This window comes from Molothrus ater, chromosome 6 (assembly GCF_012460135.2).
Source record: "Molothrus ater isolate BHLD 08-10-18 breed brown headed cowbird chromosome 6, BPBGC_Mater_1.1, whole genome shotgun sequence".
NCBI classification, from domain to species: domain Eukaryota; kingdom Metazoa; phylum Chordata; class Aves; order Passeriformes; family Icteridae; genus Molothrus; species Molothrus ater.
Window position 1 is genome coordinate 7,180,347 of NC_050483.2, and position 20,869 is coordinate 7,201,215.

General features: G+C 39.7%; 1 protein-coding gene across 1 annotated transcript; it reads left to right on the forward strand.

Annotated features, from left to right (window-relative positions):
* Positions 1-289: 289 nt before the first annotated feature.
* Positions 290-11,972, forward strand: SMIM38 (small integral membrane protein 38). Its single transcript, XM_036384511.1, has 4 exons — positions 290-330; positions 2,047-2,189; positions 2,665-6,421; positions 9,603-11,972. Exon 4 carries the CDS (start codon positions 10,168-10,170, stop codon positions 10,297-10,299), a length of 132 nt encoding a protein of 43 aa, XP_036240404.1. The 5' UTR covers positions 290-330; positions 2,047-2,189; positions 2,665-6,421; positions 9,603-10,167; the 3' UTR covers positions 10,300-11,972.
* The last annotated feature ends 8,897 nt before the right edge of the window (positions 11,973-20,869 follow it).

Consider the following 20,869-nt stretch of genomic DNA (forward strand, 5'->3'; position numbering starts at 1 on the left):
CTTCACGCAGAAGTAAGAGAGGATGTGCACAGCTTGTCTCAGCTTTCCATAGCAGGTTGCCACAGTCCTCATGTCCTGGTTCTCCTCACCTGCTGATGTTTGTGCCCTGAAGTGAGGGGTTATTTTGAAGGATGCAGCTGGTGCTCACCTTGGTGTGGTTGTAATTCTGTGGTGGTTGGTGATGTGGGCTTAGAATGGTTAATTGGGAAAATGTCTGGAAGTTGTGACACGAAGTTTTTATCTGTTCTTTTCCTCAGAGCTTTGTAGCATAGGGGAAGACTCACAGGAGGCAAATATTCCTAGTGAGGCAATGTATCGCTGTTTTGAGAGGTAAGTTCAATCCTCATTTTTACCCAGACCACAATGAAGGCTCTGTACCTTTTTTTGTTTGGTGGCTGCTAGAAGAGGGCTTGTTCATGGCTCTGGGATGAACAGGAATTTGAGAACAGCTTGTCTGTTCCCTGTTCCAGGTTGAAACTGGACTTGACACACTTTTCCTAATGCATCTGGATGCATATATTGGAGCAGGATATTTTATTGCTCTGCTTCTTTATTTCTAAGGAGCAATGTCAACTGTTTTTTCCTAGCTCCTCCCATATCTGTCTTCTAAGAAAATCTCAGATGCCAACAACTTGCTGTTTGATTTTTTTTTTACAGAGTTGTTGATAGTATGCTTGCACAGTAATTCTGTTTGAAAATAGTATTTTAGACTAGGAATTTTCTTGTCTGATTTGCCTCAGACTTTCCTGAAAAATTCTACCTTGACATAAAGTTTGCACCTGTGGAAGTTCAAGGAAATCTGTTTAGCTTTTGCTTTGTGAGGGAGGAACTCTGCCAAAAGTGAGGTTCTGATGAAAGACTAGTGTAAGCATGGATAAACTGCTATCAGTCTCATCAAGAAAATATATGATTTAATGGATTTTATATTCCTTATAAAATTTTTTTTGTTTGTTTCTTTTTTGGCTACTCAGGATAAAATATTCACAACTAACCTATCATGTTTAATTTTGTGAGTTGCTTTTAGTGTGCGCATTTCCTGTACATCTTGAACAAAACCATGCAAAAGATGAACAGGGAATAAGGGGGAAAATTATAAATGGATCCATGTGACTGCCTCTTCCACAGACATTTTTTTCTCCCCTTACTTGAGAAGTTAAGAGGGAATGCAGGGCCATAGAGTGTTTGTTAAAGCTGATGGAATATCTTTCTCCCTCTGGGTATCTCTTTAATCAATGTTTCTTTATACCATTAGGTCATCTCCTCTTTTTTCAAGGCTTTTTTTTTAATTCTGAAGAAGCCTTGTTTTGTACATTTCCGTACATCTTGACGTTTATTCTAAGAATTATGGCCTGATCACTTCCTCTCTTTTCCTCAAAATTTGTCGTTTTATCTATTTTAACTGCCAGAGCACAAAGATAACCCCATCATAGTTCTCTCATTTTCCCCAGCAGTTCTCCCCCGCTGTCCCCCCTTGCAATGAAAAAATGAAAGGTCTCATGGTCTTACAGATTTTCTTTATGCTTATTTTGGCCTACTTGCAACCCAAATACATCATCATGCTATAAGACGGCTCTCTAAGGCTCTTGGATCAATTAAAGGTAGCCCTATTCATTGCCAGCACAAACCTTTGCCTATTAACTCTTTCAAAGGGCATTTGTCATTACAAAAAGCTGTGGATGCTGGCTGGGTACATTGATTTAAAAACGGTATTGTTTTAAGGCTGCTGAATATCTTAATTAGTTGTAATCAGAGGGGAGCTTGTGTCTGTAAAGTGATACTGTTACCTTTCACCTACTTGCTTTATTTTCTGAGTTTTGTTGTTTTGTTTTTTTTTTTTAAATCTCAGATGTACCTCAATCATGCTGTTTTCAGGGTACAAGAGGAGTGCACTTGCTGATCAAGCTGTAACTTATGACATTATTTTGTAAAGCTAAATATTTAGTGTGGTAATTCAGAATGCGTCTCCTTGGCCTGTGATCAGCCAAGAGCGAGTCAGTGGAGAATCATTGCTCCTTGCCAGCAGCCATCCTCCTTCTCTTCCCTCAGAAATCCTGGGTCTGTATCCTGGAAATGCAGAAATCCACCCCAAGTCTTCAAGCCCTTGCACCTGTGCTCAGCTCAAGCCCATAAATCATCCATTAATGCAGAGTGTATACACAGCCCTGTTTGGCAGGTCAAGATAGAACAAGGTAACATTTTTTAGACCAGTAGTTCATTTGCCACAATTGTTGTCTCAAATGACTTGAAACAATTTACTGATGTGCTCAAAATCTCTGGGAAAACATCCTTTTCTGCTGTTCTCTGAATCAAAACTTTTCTTGCAGTAGTTAATAATAAAAAAATAGTTTTTATTCAAGGAGAAAATTAAAATCAGCGCTTTTCCTTGGTATTCATGCAAAATTTTCTTTGTGCTTATTGCTTTCTTGGTTAAGTTTTCTGAACAAACAGTATAGCTTATATTTAATATAAAATGTTTTGTGCAAATCAAACTTTTTTAATGTGGATTTAATGGAGTCATTGAGATATAGACAGAACCCTTCCAGTCACATGGCTTGATGGTACAGCAATGGCTTTCATCATTTGACCCTCACTCTCTGGAGATGCAATTCCAGAGAAGAGGATTTGGAAATATAATCTTTTCTTTCCATTTTTATCTTCTTACAGGGAGGAGGAAACACTTGACAACAAAATAAATGTAAGTCACACTTGAGAAAACATACTTTTGTGCTTTAATGAAATACTAGATACAGTGGTGATAATAAAAATAGCATTTAATTTGTTTCATCACAGGAAGGGGAAGGGATGCAACTGGTCTCTCACAGGGACTCTCCCTTTCCTGGGACAAAAAAAATCTTTAGAAAATACCTGGTATACCACCCATGGATATGAAATGGCTCATGCAGTTTGGTCATTTGGAAAGCAGGACAGTGCCATGGCTGGGAACCACCAGGCATATGAATCCCCAACACTCACACTCAACTGGTGGTTTGCTTGATGAATTTTGTTATAGAATCATGCACTGATTCTCAGGGAAATATGGCAGAGTCATGTAAATGCAAGTGGTATTGTCCTCAGTCTCTTATTTTCCAGTGAATAAGTGTATTGGACAATGTATGGCTTGAAGTGAGAATATGTTTATGATTCACCTAATTCTCACAGAATTCAAGATGATACATGCATTTCTATCACAGGAGGATATTTCTCTATGTTTCTAGATACTGAATGAAGTAATTCTTGTGAGTATTTCACCTCCTTTTTAAATACAAAAATGCTTCAAAAATTTAGTTCTGTCTCCAAACTGCTGTAAGAGCCTAGTATAATCTCCATTTCACAAATGAGGAAAACCAGCCTAAAAAAGATTCAAGTTCCAATTCAAGGAGAGGCAGCTTAAGCACATCTTTTAATGTTCCCGTGATTTTGGCATAAGCTGTTATGAAGAGTTTCTCTGGGATGCTGTCAGAGGTGAAAACAGCAAATGCTCTGAGTTGCAGACAGTACCTCAGCCACAGTACTGCAATTTTTCCTTGTTATACTTGAGGCAATGGGATTGTCAGAGAGGAGAGAGATTTATTTTTGTAGCTAGTTATTCAATATATATACTATGGTGTTGAACCTCATTTTAGCATGGAGGTCAGTGAAGTTCTAACCTTTTCCTTCAGCTTTGTAAATTTTCCCAGAAGTGTGTAGCATCTTTTCTTTGGTCAGGTGCCTCAGAAATGAAGTCAGAGAAATAAATCTACACTTTTCTTCCATGGCTGTGATAAGCATATCTATTTATATAGAATGACATTGTGTGTCTTGCTCTCTGTAACAGTTTTAGGTGTCTGTACAAGTAGAAGATTTATGAAGTGTAACTCATTTTCCCTTCTCCACACTGTTCCAGTGGAAGAGCTCAGACTGCGATGAGAAAAAGTAGTACACATTATTAAGAATTCTGATAAAGTAGGCTGAATAAATTTGTTTTCTTTGTGAGCCTTAATCCCGTGTTTTATTGGCTTCTTGGATATGGCTAATTTATTTGGAATTCCATTCTGTTCCCAACAGCATTCCTGATTAGCAGTTTGATCACCCGGAGCAAAGTTACATACCAGCTTTCAACTCTTGTAATCTAGCAGTGTAATTTTTTCGAATGGACTCTTTTCTTTGCTTCTTTGTCCCAGCTCCCCTTCTTTTTGTGTGCAAAGAGACTTTAAAAGTAAGCAGGATAACCTGTTAGTAGAATGAAAAACTTCTTCAAAACACAGTGTAGTTTGCTGAAAGCCCGACTTTCATTTTTGAATAGAAAAAACGAGGTTTGGAGCAGTGTCAGTGCAGCATGTGAAATGTTTGCCTTCTATCACTTATAAAGGGTAACAGTTCTTTTCAATAACTGCATTTTATGAGTGGGGTGATATAATCTTCAAGTCGTTTCCAAGGTCTGTAGTTTGCCAGAGCACATTTTGCTTATGGTTGGTTTTAGAAAGTCTGAATTTTTCTTTAGTTGTTAAGTTTGTCACCTGGTGGACCTTGTAGGAAAATGGCAGCTTGTGGAGGCCCAGGGGCCTACCATTGGAACTTTGACCTCAGGGCTATTGGTTCATGCAGTCAAAACAAAGGATGACCAGGACATCCAAATTTAATTGTAAACCAGAGGCAGGTTTGGGTCGGAACTCTTTGTGGTACAGCACAGGCAGAGCATAATCCAAGTGATCTGGTCTGCCTAAGACATGGAGTTGCAGATGAGAGGGAGGTGAGTTTTCCATCCTGTGACATTTCTGAAAGTCCCAGTCTGGTTTCTGCACAGTGAAAAGGAAACAAGGATCTTAAGTGAAGGGAGGCTTGGGAATAGGCCAGAGACAGGTGACCACAGCACTCATCAAAAGGCTCAAACTGTGGTTTTATGCATGAGTGCCTTGACTGCATAATGTTTGAAGACTGTGATCTGTCTGGTTTGTACTGATCTTGAATTGTAGGGCTCTGGAAAGCAGCTCTTGGCAAATACTTTGTCAAAACTGAAGCATATTATGCCAGTTTTCTGTGTTTGAAAAACTGGCATTTTGTTGAAACATTGTTTTGTCAAAAATAGTAGTCATTAAATTCTCTGCTGTATTGATATGAATTCTATTAATTTAGTGGGAGAAAAAAAAAATCTACTGATGGAAGGAGAGCAGCAGAAAAGGTTGATTTAGGGCTAGATCATTGTGCCTGGTCAAATTTGGTGATAATTCCTTAATTTCCTCAGCAAAAAAACCCTGAGGTTCTTTCTACCCCAAAAATTGGGCATCTAGCTGAGAGTGAAAACTTAGCAAATTGTGTATGGTCTCTCTGATCACTAAGGAGATAATAATTACTTGATAACATGCTGCTCTGAACTTTATAATGTAAATTTAAATATGTATCCCTGTTTTGTTTTTTTTTCTGTTGAGTCACAAAGTATTTTTGTATTTTTGTGTTTGTTCATGATTAGGTGGACATTTTGGGCATTGTTAATATTTTAGTTGATTGGTGCCATTAAGTGTCATGGCCTGTATGTGATCTATTCTGCTACTTCTGGGTCGTGTTCTGGTCACATTCCTGGTAAGAAATTCCTGTAAATGAAAGGGAACCAAGGTGTCTCCTGCTGACCATTGCCCCGTCCAGCAGCACATGGAGGTGGTGATGGAATGACAGCAGAGGTCTGATCAAGTCTTTTTGGAAATACAGATGTCTTCGTGTAATCACTTTTAAGACTGATTTATAAGGTTTTGTTTCATTTCCTTCTAGTCCTTTCCCTTCACTTTTATTGCTGTTTCCTGTGATTTGTGCTATTTTGCTGCATTTAAATCTCACTTTTGACATCTTTGAGGATGAGCTGGAGTTTTACTAATACTTCTGGTATTTTGGAGGCTGAAGTAAGTCTTAATGGATGAAACATGTAATAAATGAAGTATCTTCTGTCTGTCCTTGTTGTTCTTGATCATGGAAATGGGCATACCGAGCTGATTACAATGGGAGGAGTGTGTTTGCTGGGGATTTTCCAGGAGAAAACCCGCGGGGCAGGTGTTGACTTTGCTTTGACTCAATGCAGGACTTAATGATCTTGATATGTGCACGTTATCACAACTTAGGTGGAGCAATAATCGACTCTGAATGTCAGATTTTTGTTCTCTAAAGCGGTGACGTCTTGATCTGACTCTTTTTAAGTGGTACTTTGTTTTCAATGTGATGTAGAATGCTTGCTCAGGAGGTTTCGCATATGTAACCTGGAGCAAGGTGCCTTTTTGACTCTGATAACTGTAGAAGGAACGTGATTCTGTCAGATAAGTGCTGGTCTTGAATTTTTCCTTTTTTTTTTTTTTTTTCAACAAAGAACTCAGAACTTCTTATTAGCCTTGCCAACACCTGCAACTCCTTGCTGCTTCCTTTGGTAGATATCCTGACTTTTGAATGTGTGGAAAATGCAGTAAGTCAAATATCCTACTTTTTCATTCTAATTTACTTTTTTTGGGATATACTTCAAACTGGTGATAACAGTGGGTTTAGGATTATTGTTGTATTGTCTGCTTTGCCACTTGTAAGTTTACTTGATATTTTAAAATTTTGGGAGTGTAGTGATATTTTAGGAGATTGCTTTATAAGGGAATTGGAAAATGAGATGTGAAATCTGTTGCCTTACATTTTAAAAGTCAACAAGACTGCATAATATGTACTTTTTTCCCCCCTAAACTATCCTTCAATGGGCATTTACCAGAACAATTAATTATGTGATAATTTAAAAGCAAAATATTAAATTTGTCTTGGAAATAGCGACAGATTGGAGGATTTTAATAAATATTTATAGCAGAATAGGGTAATAATATTGTGTGATGAAAACACATGTTAGTAATAAAATATTGCCCATCAGAAATAGTGTTCTATCATGTCATTGTTCCCTAGAGAGATGACTGGTTGAAAAATGATTTTAATAAAATAAACTTTGAACAGAGAGGATGCTTTTATGGGTGATAAAGCACACATTCTTCAAAAAAGGCACATCATTAAAAATGGTGCCAGACATTAGGAACATCTATTGTGTGAAAAAGTAAATTTGTGGAAATCGAAATAATAATGCTCAATGTACAGGCTTTACATAGTCTCCTTTTCCTCACTTGTTCTCAAAATACTTTGCAAAGAGGGGAAGAGTAACTGCCCATGTTAAACTACATTTTCTAAAATCCAGCCACACCAGTTTTCATCTGGCATTTAAATTTGCCTTGCTTATGCCGTGCCATTCATTTTCCGTGGGAGGAAATCTGTCCCAAGGAGCAAAATCCAAGCAGGAGAGCATGTCCTTCCATTTTGGGCAGCATTCCTGTGTGCGAATAAAAGCGGGCTGCCAAGCTGACAGCCGTGGCATGTGGAGCCAGGGAGCTGCCATTGCCCAGGCAGCTGGCAGGGAAGTTGTGTCAGCCTGTCCTGGGCACATCCCGGTGCCAGGCGCCAGGAATGTGCCGCCGCTGTTCCGCCTTTGACACCTCGCAGGGACCGCCGAAGCTGAGAGCTGCTCTTGAGCCCAGGCAGGAGGAGGCACCTGTTCCCTTGGCAGTGCAGTGAACCCCCAGTTCATCCCTGGGGTGTGCCCTTAAGTAGCCACCAGGCTCCTCGGGGCTAGCAGAGTGAGCTGGAACTGGTGGCCAAGGCATGGGATGTGCTGGATTGCAGCTCATGCTGAAATCAGTGGTTTTCAGCAAGGCTGATGGAGCACAGACAGCTGCCTTGCACCACGATGGAGGAAGAGGGTTGTCACAAAAGATGCACTTTCCTTGGAGCCATCCAGATGGGCTGGTACAAAGATACTGCTTCTCTAAAAAAAATTCGAGTATTGTCGCCTCAGCCAATAATTAATTATACAGCTACCAAATGAGCCAGTTGCCCAAGTGAGTGCATACTGTGGAGCCCCTGTCTTGCAGGGGTTTTGGTGCCACTGAACAGTTTGTCAAACTGTTTTTCCTGCTGAAATCCCTTTCAGATGAGATGATGATTTCCTTTCTTCTAGTCTGTGTGGGTGCAGGTCTCTTAAAAGAAAAGAGCAGGTTAGAGAAACAGCTGTCAGGAATGATGTAGTTGATTTTGCTTTAGGGCAAGCTGGTAGACCTTTTGGGCCCCTTTTATCCTTCTTCCTGTAGCTGTAGGTGACCCTAGTAATACATACATGTGTATTTATTTGTTCTCTCCAGCCTGCTGCATTTTTTCAGCAAAGTCTTTGCTAGTTGAAAGGAGCAGTCCCTTTAAACTCAGCAGCTTTTGGAATCTGTAGGTATAAAAAGACATTGTTTGGTGTGCCTCCTCAAAGATTCCTCCTTAATCCTGATTTTGTGTACTCATCCCTTGGTTGAGCCTTCCTGAACAGAGGAATTTGAGTTGATTCCCATTTCCTCATAAATGCATGCAGGGCAGTATGTCAGACTTTCTTGCCTTTTAAGCAATCTGATCAGTTCTGACACTTTCCACCTCCATTAAGGAATCCGTGTGGTAGTTGAGAACACCCGTTAGTGTGAACAAACTCCTGAAACCCCTGAAAGTATTTGCTTTGCTATACCATTTAACTGTTTACAAAGCCCAGGGCTTTGCTTCTGATACACAATTCAATTAAAGGGAACAGATTATTTTATTTAGCTTTTTTAACTGCAGTGTAAATGTGGTTCTGTTGGCTGTGTAGTAGGCAACATGTTGACTTCCATGAGGTTACCCCAATCAAGGACAAATTTGACCAGAAAGTGACAGTTTGAGAGGATACTGACAGTCAGTATTTTGGTATGGCATTTGGTTTAATGCAGAAGTTTTAAAAATCAAGGAAGCAGCTCTGACACAGGACTATTGCTTGAACCATATCCAAGTCATTTCACTTACTGCTGATTCTTCCCAGTTTTGCCATCATAATTCCACATGTCCAGGCTCAGGCAAGGAATAGCTTAAACATCAATAGAAGTTTCTTGTTTTCTTCTGAAGTGGGTCCTGGAGTTTGTGCTAGTTCTAATGAGGACTTGGCATCTCCAAGGATATTACTGTGTCCTGTAATCTCAAGGTATTACTGTACCCTGAATTTAAGAGAAAAGAGTGTATAATTCCCAAAGCCTTATGTCTCTGAATCAGGCTTTAATTTCTTTTTAGACAGAAAGTGCTATTTCTGGGGAAAGGAACTTGCTAGTTAGTAAGTCTGAAAAGATCTTAACAGTTCCAGTAATTACTCATTTCATCAATCCATCTATATTTAAAGTGAGCTAAACCGAGTTCTTTCCTATAGTGTCTACTTCAAATAATGCTGCTTTACATTTGGAGAGCCAAATAAGGAAACAGAGCATAATCTTACAGGAGTTTCATTCCCTTTCAGTTGCACGGCTCAGACTTGCTGTAACAAGAGCACTTCTTTCTATGAAACCTTTTTAACATATTCGACTAAACAAACTATCTCCTAAAGTAGGAGCATTTTTGTTTGTGTGTGTGTGTGCTTTGCTCCAGCCTTGGCTGTTGAGGACATTTATGCATTTGTCCGTGTACTAAATGAGCGATGCATTTTGGACAGCTTCTGTGTTCTGATTTGTTTTCTTGGTTTTTTTTGTGTCCCCCTCTTCCCCCTCCCCTTCTTCCCCTTTTCATTTGTCTAGGGGGAAAAAAAAAAGCTCCTCCAGTGTTGTTTCCTGCAAAGACCATTCTTAAGAGCTCGCTGGACAGCGCAGGACTCTTGAAGTGATAGCTAATTGGTGAAAGAAAGGCCCTGATTGTCTTGAGGGAGCTGGAAAGTGCTGCGTGTGCTGCTGAAAGGGACTAGGGAGAAGGTGCCTGGTTTCGCTGAGCAGCTGCTGCTGGAGATGTTTGGAGATTACATCAGCATTGGAAAAGAGGGGCCAAAAAAAAAAAAAGTCCAACTTCACAGAGACGGAGTTTATGGAGGTTTTTTTCCCCCTTCCAAAGGTCTTCTGACAATACTGTCATTGTCAATATAAGAGTTTGTTAATTCTTTATGAATAGCACATGGGGCCTCTTGACTAAATTGTACGTTACATGTCCCAAATCTGTCAGCTGGACTCTTCTCTCACATGCTAGTGAGATCACTTTGATTGGAATGTTAGAGGAATTGCTGGGCTGGCCGTGCAGAACTGAATACTGCATTATATAATTAGATCTCCCAGAGTATTTTTTTTCACATTACCTCTTTATTCTAGCTTAAATATGGAATCAGTCCTTTTGATGGTTTTACTGGTTGTAATTATATTAATACGATTCATTTTGTGGTCCTGTCTTAGTGCTTATATAGATTATAAACTGTCCCAAAGGTTTCCTGGCACAAAAAAAGAGGACTAAGAGACTTCAAAAGGCTCGTTCAGGTTTGAATTGACAATGGGGGAGAGCTGGGTAGGGTAAATGGAGCTAGAGCAGCTTTTACCTTGGGATCTGATGAGAGAGAAATGACCTGCTGAGACTGCAGCTGAGTGAAGATCCTTCAGAAAGCCCTATGCTGACAGAGGGGAAGGAATGACAACTGATTGAGTCAAATGACTTCCTATCCAACTTGGGCATGAATTTGCTGTTGGGAACAGACTTGTGGACTTCTGCCAATTAAATGATGTGAACAAGCTGGAAGGAACCCTCTTGCTGGGCAGTCCAAGAGTGCTCAGTGTCTACATGCCACGCTGTGGGCTGGCAGGAGCACATTTTTACCTGGCTGGTTGATTTGTTACCAAATTCCTCATGGCTCTTCCCAGCCAGTCAGATCTGAAACTGACTGAATGATTTTAGCTGACCAGGACCTGCCAAATATTCACATTTCTTAGCAAGTGATGTATATGAGTACCAGTAGAAGGTGGATACCACTGGAATAATCCGTTCCATGGAAGACAGATTTGTGTCTCAGAGATTGTCTGATGGACTCTGGCTGTGCTTCAGCACCAACAATGAGTGGGGTGACAACATGAGTGAGTTTTGATACCAAAGCCCTGTAAGTGACCTTCATGTCTAGCCTGAAACAGGCACCCTGCTAGGACACTGGAGGATTTGACTACTTGCCCAAGGACAAAGTGACTTTGGATTTCTTGGTTTAACTTACCTGGCAAAAGGAAGCAAATTTTTTCAAATGAACTGACTTCTTTAAAATAGGTGTTGTATTAAGTCGAACAACCTAAATCTTACTGCAACTCAGTGTAATACTGTCTTTTAAGAACTTAAGAATTTTTCTACAGTAAAGATAGGAAATTTGTATTACCTTGCCCAAGAAATGCACTATCCTTGGTCTAGTCACTCTTTAAAAATTATTTTTTTTTAAATCTTTTTTTTTTTTGTTTCGTCATTTTCTATCTCATGTGAAAAGGAAGGTTATCACTTCATATATCTTATCATATATCACTTCATATCACTTATTTTTATATCTCTTGGTATCTCACATGATGATATCAGAGTTCAGCTAGGTAAAAGCCTGCAGTATTCCCATACAGAGTTTCTGGCCCATTCTTGAGTCACACACTCCTACAGGCTTGTCATTAGTAACTGCTCATCAGCCCTTGTAATTTTGTATTTTAAACCCTCCTAAAAATCAGACATGAGAGCTGGTGTGTGCTTAGGCAGTGAAGCAGGGTAAATGTCAGGTCAATTGATTTCAGCATCAGATTTTATTTATGGTGGATGACCAATCTACAAAACAGCCTGTAATGCTTGAAGGTGCATGTCATGGGCTTGAAATCCTGCCAGACAACAATAAATTATATGTAGATGTAACTAACCCCTGTTTCTCTGATTCTTAATTTTAACGATAGCTCTGTCCATTTTTTGTTTCTCCAACACCAGCAAACCACAAAAGGAAAGTGAAATGTTGTCTACTTGATGTGCCGACATACCTTTTATAATGAGTAACTGGAAAAATAGTGACAGCGATCCATTTTTCTTCTTTCAGTTAATCATTGCTATTCTGAGCTGTTTTGTGCAAAACAAAGCTTGTGGAGAAATTGATAGTGCCTTTAAGAAATAAATCTTATCATTCTTTATTTCAGTCCTATGGAAATTTCATTTGACAGTGTACTGTTTGTATTAATTGTTTAAAAGTGTGGATGTAATGAGAAGCTATACAGGTGAAGTTGTGGTTTACTGGGGATATTGGAAGTGACACCAGTGTGGAATTCACAACTTTCATTTTTTTTATCTCTGCAGGGCAACGTTTCAAGTTTTCCCTCTAAATCAGAGTTTGGGGTCATTATAGACCATACCCTATGGACTGGATTTGTTGGTACTTATGTACCTAAAACATTTGATCTGGACCTTATTTTAGCCACGTGAGTTGCACTCTGATTATAGGAGTGGTCTGGCCAAATATTATTTGGCATAATATTGCTCTGTGTCCTACAATGGTAAAACTGGCTGCAACCCCAAGCAGTTTATTAGAACATCCATGTTTTGAGGCACATTTAATTAATTTAATAATCATAAGAATTTTGACTGAAGAGTTAATTTAGATTTTGTTGCCTACTAAACTCCTTATGCATTCAAAGCAGTTTTAATAGCAACTTGGTTAATTTCTCATTGCATTCATATTGTTGTTATCCCATCCTGCAGGATGTGGGAAGCCATCCTGTTTATCCTGCATTACAAAACTAGGACTATCACACTTTCAGGAGTGCAAAATACAAAGGAGATTGAGATCTTCCTCTTTACCCCCATAGGTCTTTTCCCTCTCTCTTTTCATGGAGATAAAAAAAATCTAAACCCTTTAAGTGTGGTATGATGTGGAAGTATCCACTGGTATTTCCTATGGAGCAGTGTGCTGACATTTAGATATTTAAAAGATATTTATACTCTGTTTAATTTTTTTTTCCATTTAAGAATTTATTTAAAAATAAACAAGGGCTTAATGTCAGTTTTGAGCAGTGGACAGAGTGAATGAAGATTACAGGGTGGAGTGCCCTTTCAAGACATGAAAAAGGTATGTGTAAAGAAAGAGAAAAATTAAAGTGAAATACTGTGATATTAAAATCCTTGCTAATGTAAAATTATTTGTGTTTTTATTGATTGATTAAAATTTATTATATATAAATATATTTGGTATGTTTATATTAGTTTATATAATTTACATGCAAACCAGTGGCCAAAATTACCATGTAACCTACCTGGAAGAAACCCCACTCTTTGCCTGAAGACATTATTGTAAAGAATCTTTAAGATGGGGGAAGATTAATATACGTCTAGATGTATATATAGATATATATATAGAGAGAGAGATTAAATAGATCCTATTTATACATCTAAACCAAAAATAAAACTGTATTGATGTGTGGATGCAGAATTGGTCTGTGTTAGGACTGTGCTAATTTATGGTGACCTTTTTTGTGGTACCAATGGTACCAATAAAGCCAAATTTACTCCCAAAACAAATAGCCATTTTCAAGTTCTACAACTGATCCTTTTTTTTTTTTAAGCAGGGATAAAACATCTTTCCGAGCTGTAAAAACTCAATTGTTTGTCAATATCCCAATCATCTGCAAATGCCATTCCCATCCCTCATCATGTAACGTGCAGCAAGTTGGCATTTTATGGACTGTATGGAGAACTAATTATAACAACTCATAGTAATCTGAGCACGTAATTATATTTATTGATTGAAATAATGCCACGATTTCACTTTGCAGTGCCATTACACTGGTATCCACTTAAACAATTCCTGTCAAACCGTGTAACCCAGAGTGCTGAAGAACTCCCTTAAACGGATCTGGCGATGCAACAGGTGGCCTAATTACCCTAGGTAGGTCCATTACCAGCCAAATTCGGGGAGGGGAAGCTGAAGACACAAGTAGGGCTACGACTGACTCTGGCAGAGGGAATCTGGACAGCTGGGGGCCCAGTCACCAGCTGTTTGCCATGAACTGCCACCTCAGAAACTGGGGCTTGGGGGAGATCTCGCAGTTCGTGTTCAGTGCCGCAGCCCTGGGGAGTGGGGAAGTGTTCTGAGGGTCTCCCTGTCAGGATTCATGGAGGCACCACATTGTTGGACAATTAAATGGCAGAAGTCCTGTCTTGGTTGGTTGGCAGGGACATGGAGTTACTCCAGAAATGCAGTTGGGTTATGCTTGATTGTGACCAAAGCGGGTGACCTGATAGGGTGGCCCTTTCACTGCAGGCAGGGCTTGTAACGGCATCTACTGCTAAGGCTGCCAGGCATTTCCAGCCCTTAAGGGCTATTTTCAGCTGCTCACAACTTTGTCAAAGTAGCTTTTCAAACTAAATTTTTCCATGTTTCATTTGGTGTCTGCCTCCGTCAGAATTCTCTTCAGAAGGTTTCAGCCAGAACAGTTTAATGTCTTCCAAGAACAAGACTAGAAAAAAATACATTGTTTTTCCCATGCTAAAAAAATACTGGAATATTTTTTTTCTGAAAAGATGTACTTGTCCCACTCTGGGAGATAATTTTTACTCAGCCCTGTTAGGGATATGTAACTTTTGTTCACATCAAGAAAATTATGTAGCTACCTACTACAGATTCAAGGGGTACAAGATCAGATATGATGTGAGGAAATGAGGATAAGGAAATTGTCAGGGAAATAAAAGAAATTATGGTGAGGTTTTAGCTAGAGAGGATAAGTGGGCCATGCATAGTTAATGAAAGGCAAGCTGGACTGCTTTCATTAGGAGAGAGAGACCATGTAGGAGAGAGAATTGGCTCCAGGAGTGAGAGTGGAGACACTGATGAAATTAGGATGGTTTGGACAATCAGCAGACAGGACAAAAGTGGAATTGGAAATATATGACCTACAACATTCTATGATTCTATGACTCAGGAGGCTAAAACTTATTTAGCAAACTCCTTTGAACTTGGAGTAAAGAGTCCAGGGAACTGTCAGAGGGATAAGAATGGGATAAAACATTTGCTGGATCACTATCCATTTAGAATATTGGTATAAATCCTGAAACCTAAGTAACATCCTTTTTTTTGGCTGTCAGCAAGTTTCTGGTTTTGCTGGTGGAGCAATTTATGCTGAGCACCTACTGGGCTGTATTAACAGGATGTGACAAAGTTGAGCACTAACATTAAGAAAGTAATAGAATTAAGGATTTATATGCAATTTTTGCTTTGTGGCAGCTTATTTTACTCATTTGTTGCACAGGACAAAGTGCTGTGGGACTGAAGCTTGCAGGAGCAATGCTTTGAATATCCCAGAAACAGAGTGATAGTCTATTAAATGCAGAGCTCTAGGAAGACTCAAGTTTTGAGTGTAGTGATGAGGAAATTAATTCTTTGTCAGTCATGGAGTTCTAAGTGAAAACACTTAGAAATACTCATTCTTTGCTTTGTGGCTATTTACCTGAAGATCCTGGGCCTAATTTGCTTATTTGCCAGTTTGCTGTTTGCCTTTGCCAATCACCATAAACTCCAGATTGTCAGTTTAACAAATAAGTTAGTACCAGTTTAACAAACTAGCAAGTACACTGAAAAATCAAATTCTGAGCATCTGAAGTAAGTTGTGTAAAATAAGTAGATTCAAAAGGGGGAATTCTTCTGTAGTTTGTTTTATTATTGCAAAATGAGATAATGCGAATATATGCAAGTGTTCATCAGTATCTGCAAAACACACACATTATGGAGGAAAATTAGGAGGAAATTAGTAATTCCTACAATATGGACAGAGTGCTGATAATGAAGAAAACATGAGAACTTATAAAGCAACCACTGTCCATCCTGTCCAGCAAATGGGGCAGGAACATCTGGGAAAAATAATCTCCTTGGCAAATGAATATAACAAAATGGAGGAAAAGTTCTACCTCCCCATATGAATTAGAAGAAACCAATACTTTCTTCTCTCTAAGGTGCTAATGAGTGCCCAGATATGTGTAGTTAGTGTCCAGACCCTTTTCACAGTTGACTATCCCACAGATGTGGAGCTTCCAGCTCTGAGATGTGAGTGCTCTGGGTGTATGAAGAAATTTAAACAAAAAAAAATTAGAATGAAAACACCCACAGCATTTAGGTATGCGTGGGAGACTTTTAATTTTGTGTGTTGACCTTAGATCCCCAGACTGCACATGAGTGGTACATGTCTAAATTTTCTTTTTTTTGAAAGGCCCAGGTGAGTTTGAAACCTGGATCCTCTATTTAAAGGAATACTTGAACCTATTGAACCTATGTCTATAGTGTGTGAGTTTAAACCCATTTCCTGACTGCCTCCCCTTTGAAAACTGGCAGCCTTAAAACTCTTCATCCAAGTTTCTAACTGATACTTAATGAGGTGGAGAGTCCCTATTTTGCTCTTTCAGGAACACTTTTTTCTTTGCTATAGGTTTTTTAAAAACTCCATATAATTGGTGCTCTTTTCTGGGAATTATTACCAAATCATAAAATCTAGAATTAGTTGTTTCTCCTTCCTAGTCATTGTACGAAGACAAATTCGTGGAATAAGGCTTCATCAAGGGCTATTAAATGCAGGAAATTCTTATGCTACAGAGTCCTGAGAGCTGACAAGGGTATTAAAGAAGCATCACTGAATGCTTGTCTCTTTGAAGACATCCCCTGTCATTATGATGGGAAAAGGTGCAGAGTTAGCTGATTCTGCAGGTTCTTCCCTACTGGTCCAGGACACAGTATTTCTCTTTGCATTTGAAAAATAAGAATCTGTCCGTGATGGTACTTAAAATAGATCACTGGGACAAATGTTTTGAGAGGTTTGGAAGAACTGGCTTCAACTTCTGTGTCCTGGATAGAGCAGTGCTGTACTAAAAAGGATGCAGAGGAGGATGGCAGGGAGAACTGGAGCTGCCTGCAGACACCTGACTCCCACACTGTCTGTGCTGATCCTAGAGCAGGTACTTCCAGGAGCATCCCTGGTGGTGAGATATCTGGTTTTGTGTCTTGCTCCCTTGTCTCTTTCCTTAGATGTGCTTTCCTTGGCGGGCACCTCAGACTGAACACAGCGACTTCCAGTTTTTCATTCCCTGCAAAATGTCTCCCACCACACCTACATTTAAAAGGGCACAGGATCCAGCCAGCTAATTTGTTCCTAGGCAGTTAAACTACTTCACATGAGCTCCAGACCCTGGAGCAGGTTTAACATACTATTTAAAGAATATGTGAGAAGTGCTGTGTTGGGGACGGATCTGTGTCTGTCTTAGAGCAATAATCTAATTGGAGGGAGTCCTTTGTGTAATCCTGTTAACATTTTATACTATTCTGGGAAACCCCATGGCCCAAGTACTATGGAATGTAGTTAGGAAAAACTGTGTTTTCTCAAATATTTCAGATGTGGAATATTTATTTTGTAGCCAGAGAAACTTGTCACCAAGCAACTGACCTTGAGTAAGATCTGCTGCCAACTTGAAAAAAAGAAAAAAAACCTGCTTACCTCTCCTCAGGCTGCATGTGAGAATTACAACGCAAGGAGGAGAATTTATTACAAAATATCCATCTGACAGGATTCATCATTAGTGGTCTCAGATCAGTCAGGTCTTTTCCTTTCACCTGTCCCTGAGTTATCTAATTATTGACAGAAGCCACTAGTGAAGGTATTGGTGAAGGAAAACCAGTGATTTCAAATCCATCCCATTTTGAAGACTGTGTTTTCAAAGCCCTGGGTAATGGGGTTTGATTGTGCATTCCTTGCTGGTCCAAAATCAGACAAGGACACAACTCGGAATTCTGCTGAGATTATTTTATTGACTGACTATATTTGCTTGAGCAGCCTTCCAGAGGCTCAGATATTATTTGTTTTTAGAGTTCAGATTCCCAAGCTTTTTTTTAGAAGAAGCTTACGATGCACACAATGGATGAAACCCAAAATGGGACATAAATTGCTTTGAAGGAAGCATGGAGCAATGTGGTGGTAAGTGTTCCACACAAGTAAAGCATTCCCTGCTGCGCAGATCTGTGGAATGGGGAGTGTCTGACTGGGGAGTTCTTGGTAACAAAGCTGCCCATTTCACTGGATGTATCTGGAGCAAAAACTCATTCAGGATTAATTCTGATGTCATGGAGATTCATTCCCTGCAATGGGAAGGGCTGTGATCAGTGCTTCCACCTCTGCCTCTGGACTGAGGCCTTTACCAGCCATACTAATGGGGGAGAATGTTCATTAACTGCTCTTCTGAAAAATAAATTGCCTGTTTTGCCACAATTGGGCACAATGCAAAATGCCACCTGCCTGGATAAAGAAGAAGAGTAGAACGTTAATGTTGCTTGAAACAAGAATCAGGCTTGTGGAGAAGTGAGTCACAAAACTCTAAAAAGAGCTGTGAATTTGGAGGGTTTTAGAGCAGTCTGTGATGTTTCAGAACTTCTCACAAGATATCTGAGCACTGTTTCTCAAAGCATGGGTCTTCAGGGGTTTCCCAGAGACACCCAGGAAGCCCCTGTTTATCTGTTTATCCAGTGTGTCATGCTTTATCTGCTCTTTGTTGTGTGGACAGTGCACTTCCATGCTTCACTGCCTACTCTGGAGATGCTGCTTGGGTTTTTCTCCTAGGAGAGGTCAGATGTCAAATTCTTTCTGTTTCTGAGCACAATAGGAGCTTGCCTGTGAGGCTGCTGCTCAGCCTCCCAAAGCTTCCTCTCCAACCTTGGCTCTTCTTTCCATGTTGTCCCCCTCCTTCAGAACAGTGCCTGTCAGTTGACCTCATTTAGCAGTCAAGGCCCCACATGGTGGCATCACCTGTTCTGCAGCTTGGTCTTTAACTGCTGGTGGAGATTGTGTGCACACATGGTGGCTTGGTCAGCTTCAGTGGCCACAGATGATTTTAAAATTGCAGTGTTACATCAGGCATTTTTGTGGCTCACAGGGATTAATTGGAAAGTTCAAGTGGTGGATTACTTAAAAAAAAAAAGCTATTTAAAATATATTTCCATCACACAAGAGTGATTATTTTTGGACGTGAAGATAAAGATGCTTACCAATTTTCTGGTGTGCTTGGGGGAATTAGTCTCCCCCAAATTCTACTCATGATATTTTTCTCTAGCTAAGAGTATGTGTAACTTCTTTGCTGATTAGTTTCAGATTTTTATTAGCATAGTTGTATTTTGGGAAAAAATGTGAGGTTTCAGGCTGGATTCTATAAATGTAGACTTAATCAAAATATTGTTTGATCTACCTTAAAACCAGATAAATTTACCTTTGGTGCAAAATAGTTAATGCTTACTAGTGATGAATATCGCTAATAATTCAGTTTCTGTCATCTACATGTTAGAGTAATATTCTTAACAGTCAAATAAGCCCTACAGATAATGTATACTGAAATGTATAACCTTTTTGATATAATTATATGTAGAAATGGATATGTTCTGAGCAATCTGTGTCTCTATCAGTGTCTCTAGATCAAGACTGTAAAGACATGTTTGGGAAGTAAAAGAATTTTTTTCTCATTAATGTTTTTTCAGCAGAACTGGAGTCGTGGTTCTTTCCAAGTTCTCCCTCAGCCCATTACCTGGGAATTTTGTCTCCCAGAAATTCCTCACTGGCTAGGATCAATGCTGCTTGTGTTGTGTGTGAAAAGGAGAAACCTTTCCTGGATGTATTTGTTTCCTTGTCTTCAGACCACCCTGATTTAATTTATAGGAGAACTGGAAATCCTGACAGTTCTTACTCAACTCATAGCTCACTCCATTCCGTAGGTGAGCAAAATTACTAAAATATGTGGTCTCCTCAGTTGTCAGTTACTTCTCAATATTTACTTCCACCACTGGAAAGCATAATTTTTTTGTTTATTTCTTGGCTTTGTTTTGTTCTGTAGTTGGGGATGTATTTTCCCATATTTAGTCAGGTGTTGACATGCCTATGGTTTGTACTAAGTATTAGAATTTCAGCTTAGCCATTTACTAACTTGACCTCAACAGAGTGGTTATCAAGTTTGGATATCAAATTTCCACTTGATATCTATTAATTAATGAAATGCTTTCTCCTTTTGCATAAAATTTAAAGTTAAATGAATGCTAAAGAACACAAATAATTTTTTTTGATGACATGAGATTTCAGTTTATTTCCTGCAAACATTTTTTTTTCTTTAAATCACTAAGAATGGCAGAAATCTTCAAAATAGTCTTCAGATTTTGCCTGCTTAAAGATGCAGTGTGGAAATACTGCTCCGTCATTTTGTTGGCATCACAGAGTAGTGTGAGGAGGGAGCAGAGGCAATAGGATCTGTTTTTGCTGTCCAGTCACAAACAAGGGTATCACCTGATGAAAGTATGACCCAGTCCAATGCTTTGCCCAAATCTATGGTCAGGAACACTGTTGCACATTTGTTTTATTTTAACAGCTAACTGTTGAATAACAGATAGGACAGGTTTTTGTAGATTGGGAGCTACACATTTCCTCTTTTGATCCCAACAGCCACTGCAAACAGTACCAGCTGAAGCTTTCCCAGCTCTAACACAGGCACAGTGTCCGTGGTCCTTTGTGCATTATTTTGTTTGTACTTTGTGCTCTCACTACGTGCAGTGGCTGCACACAAGGTCCTCATTACTCAACCTGGCCGGCGCTCCTGGCTGTGCTCTCGAAGGTTTTGCTCTGGATTTGCACCACAGAAGTCACTCTGGGAGAGAGGCAATCCTCTGCTGCCCCTCTCTTCCTGTGCTCCACAGGCTGCAAAGCCCTAAGTGTGGCCAGAACATCCCAACAATGCCTGAAACCTGTGCCAGCTCGGAGCCCCTGACAGCTGATGGGAAGCAGAGCAGCTCTGAAGATGCTCTGCTTTGCCCTGGGGTGTGACCTGGAGGAGCCTGGCAGTGTGTACCTGCCCTGGCTCCACTCTGGGCTATTTTTGCACAGTCTGAATGCTGCTCAGAGCCTGGCAGTGTGTACCTGCCCTGGCTCCACTCTGGGCTATTTTTGCATGGTTTGAATGCTGCTCAGAGCCTGGCTCAGTGTGGGTGTGTGCTGCCTGTGGCAAGGCTCATGTTTTCTGAGTGCTTTCT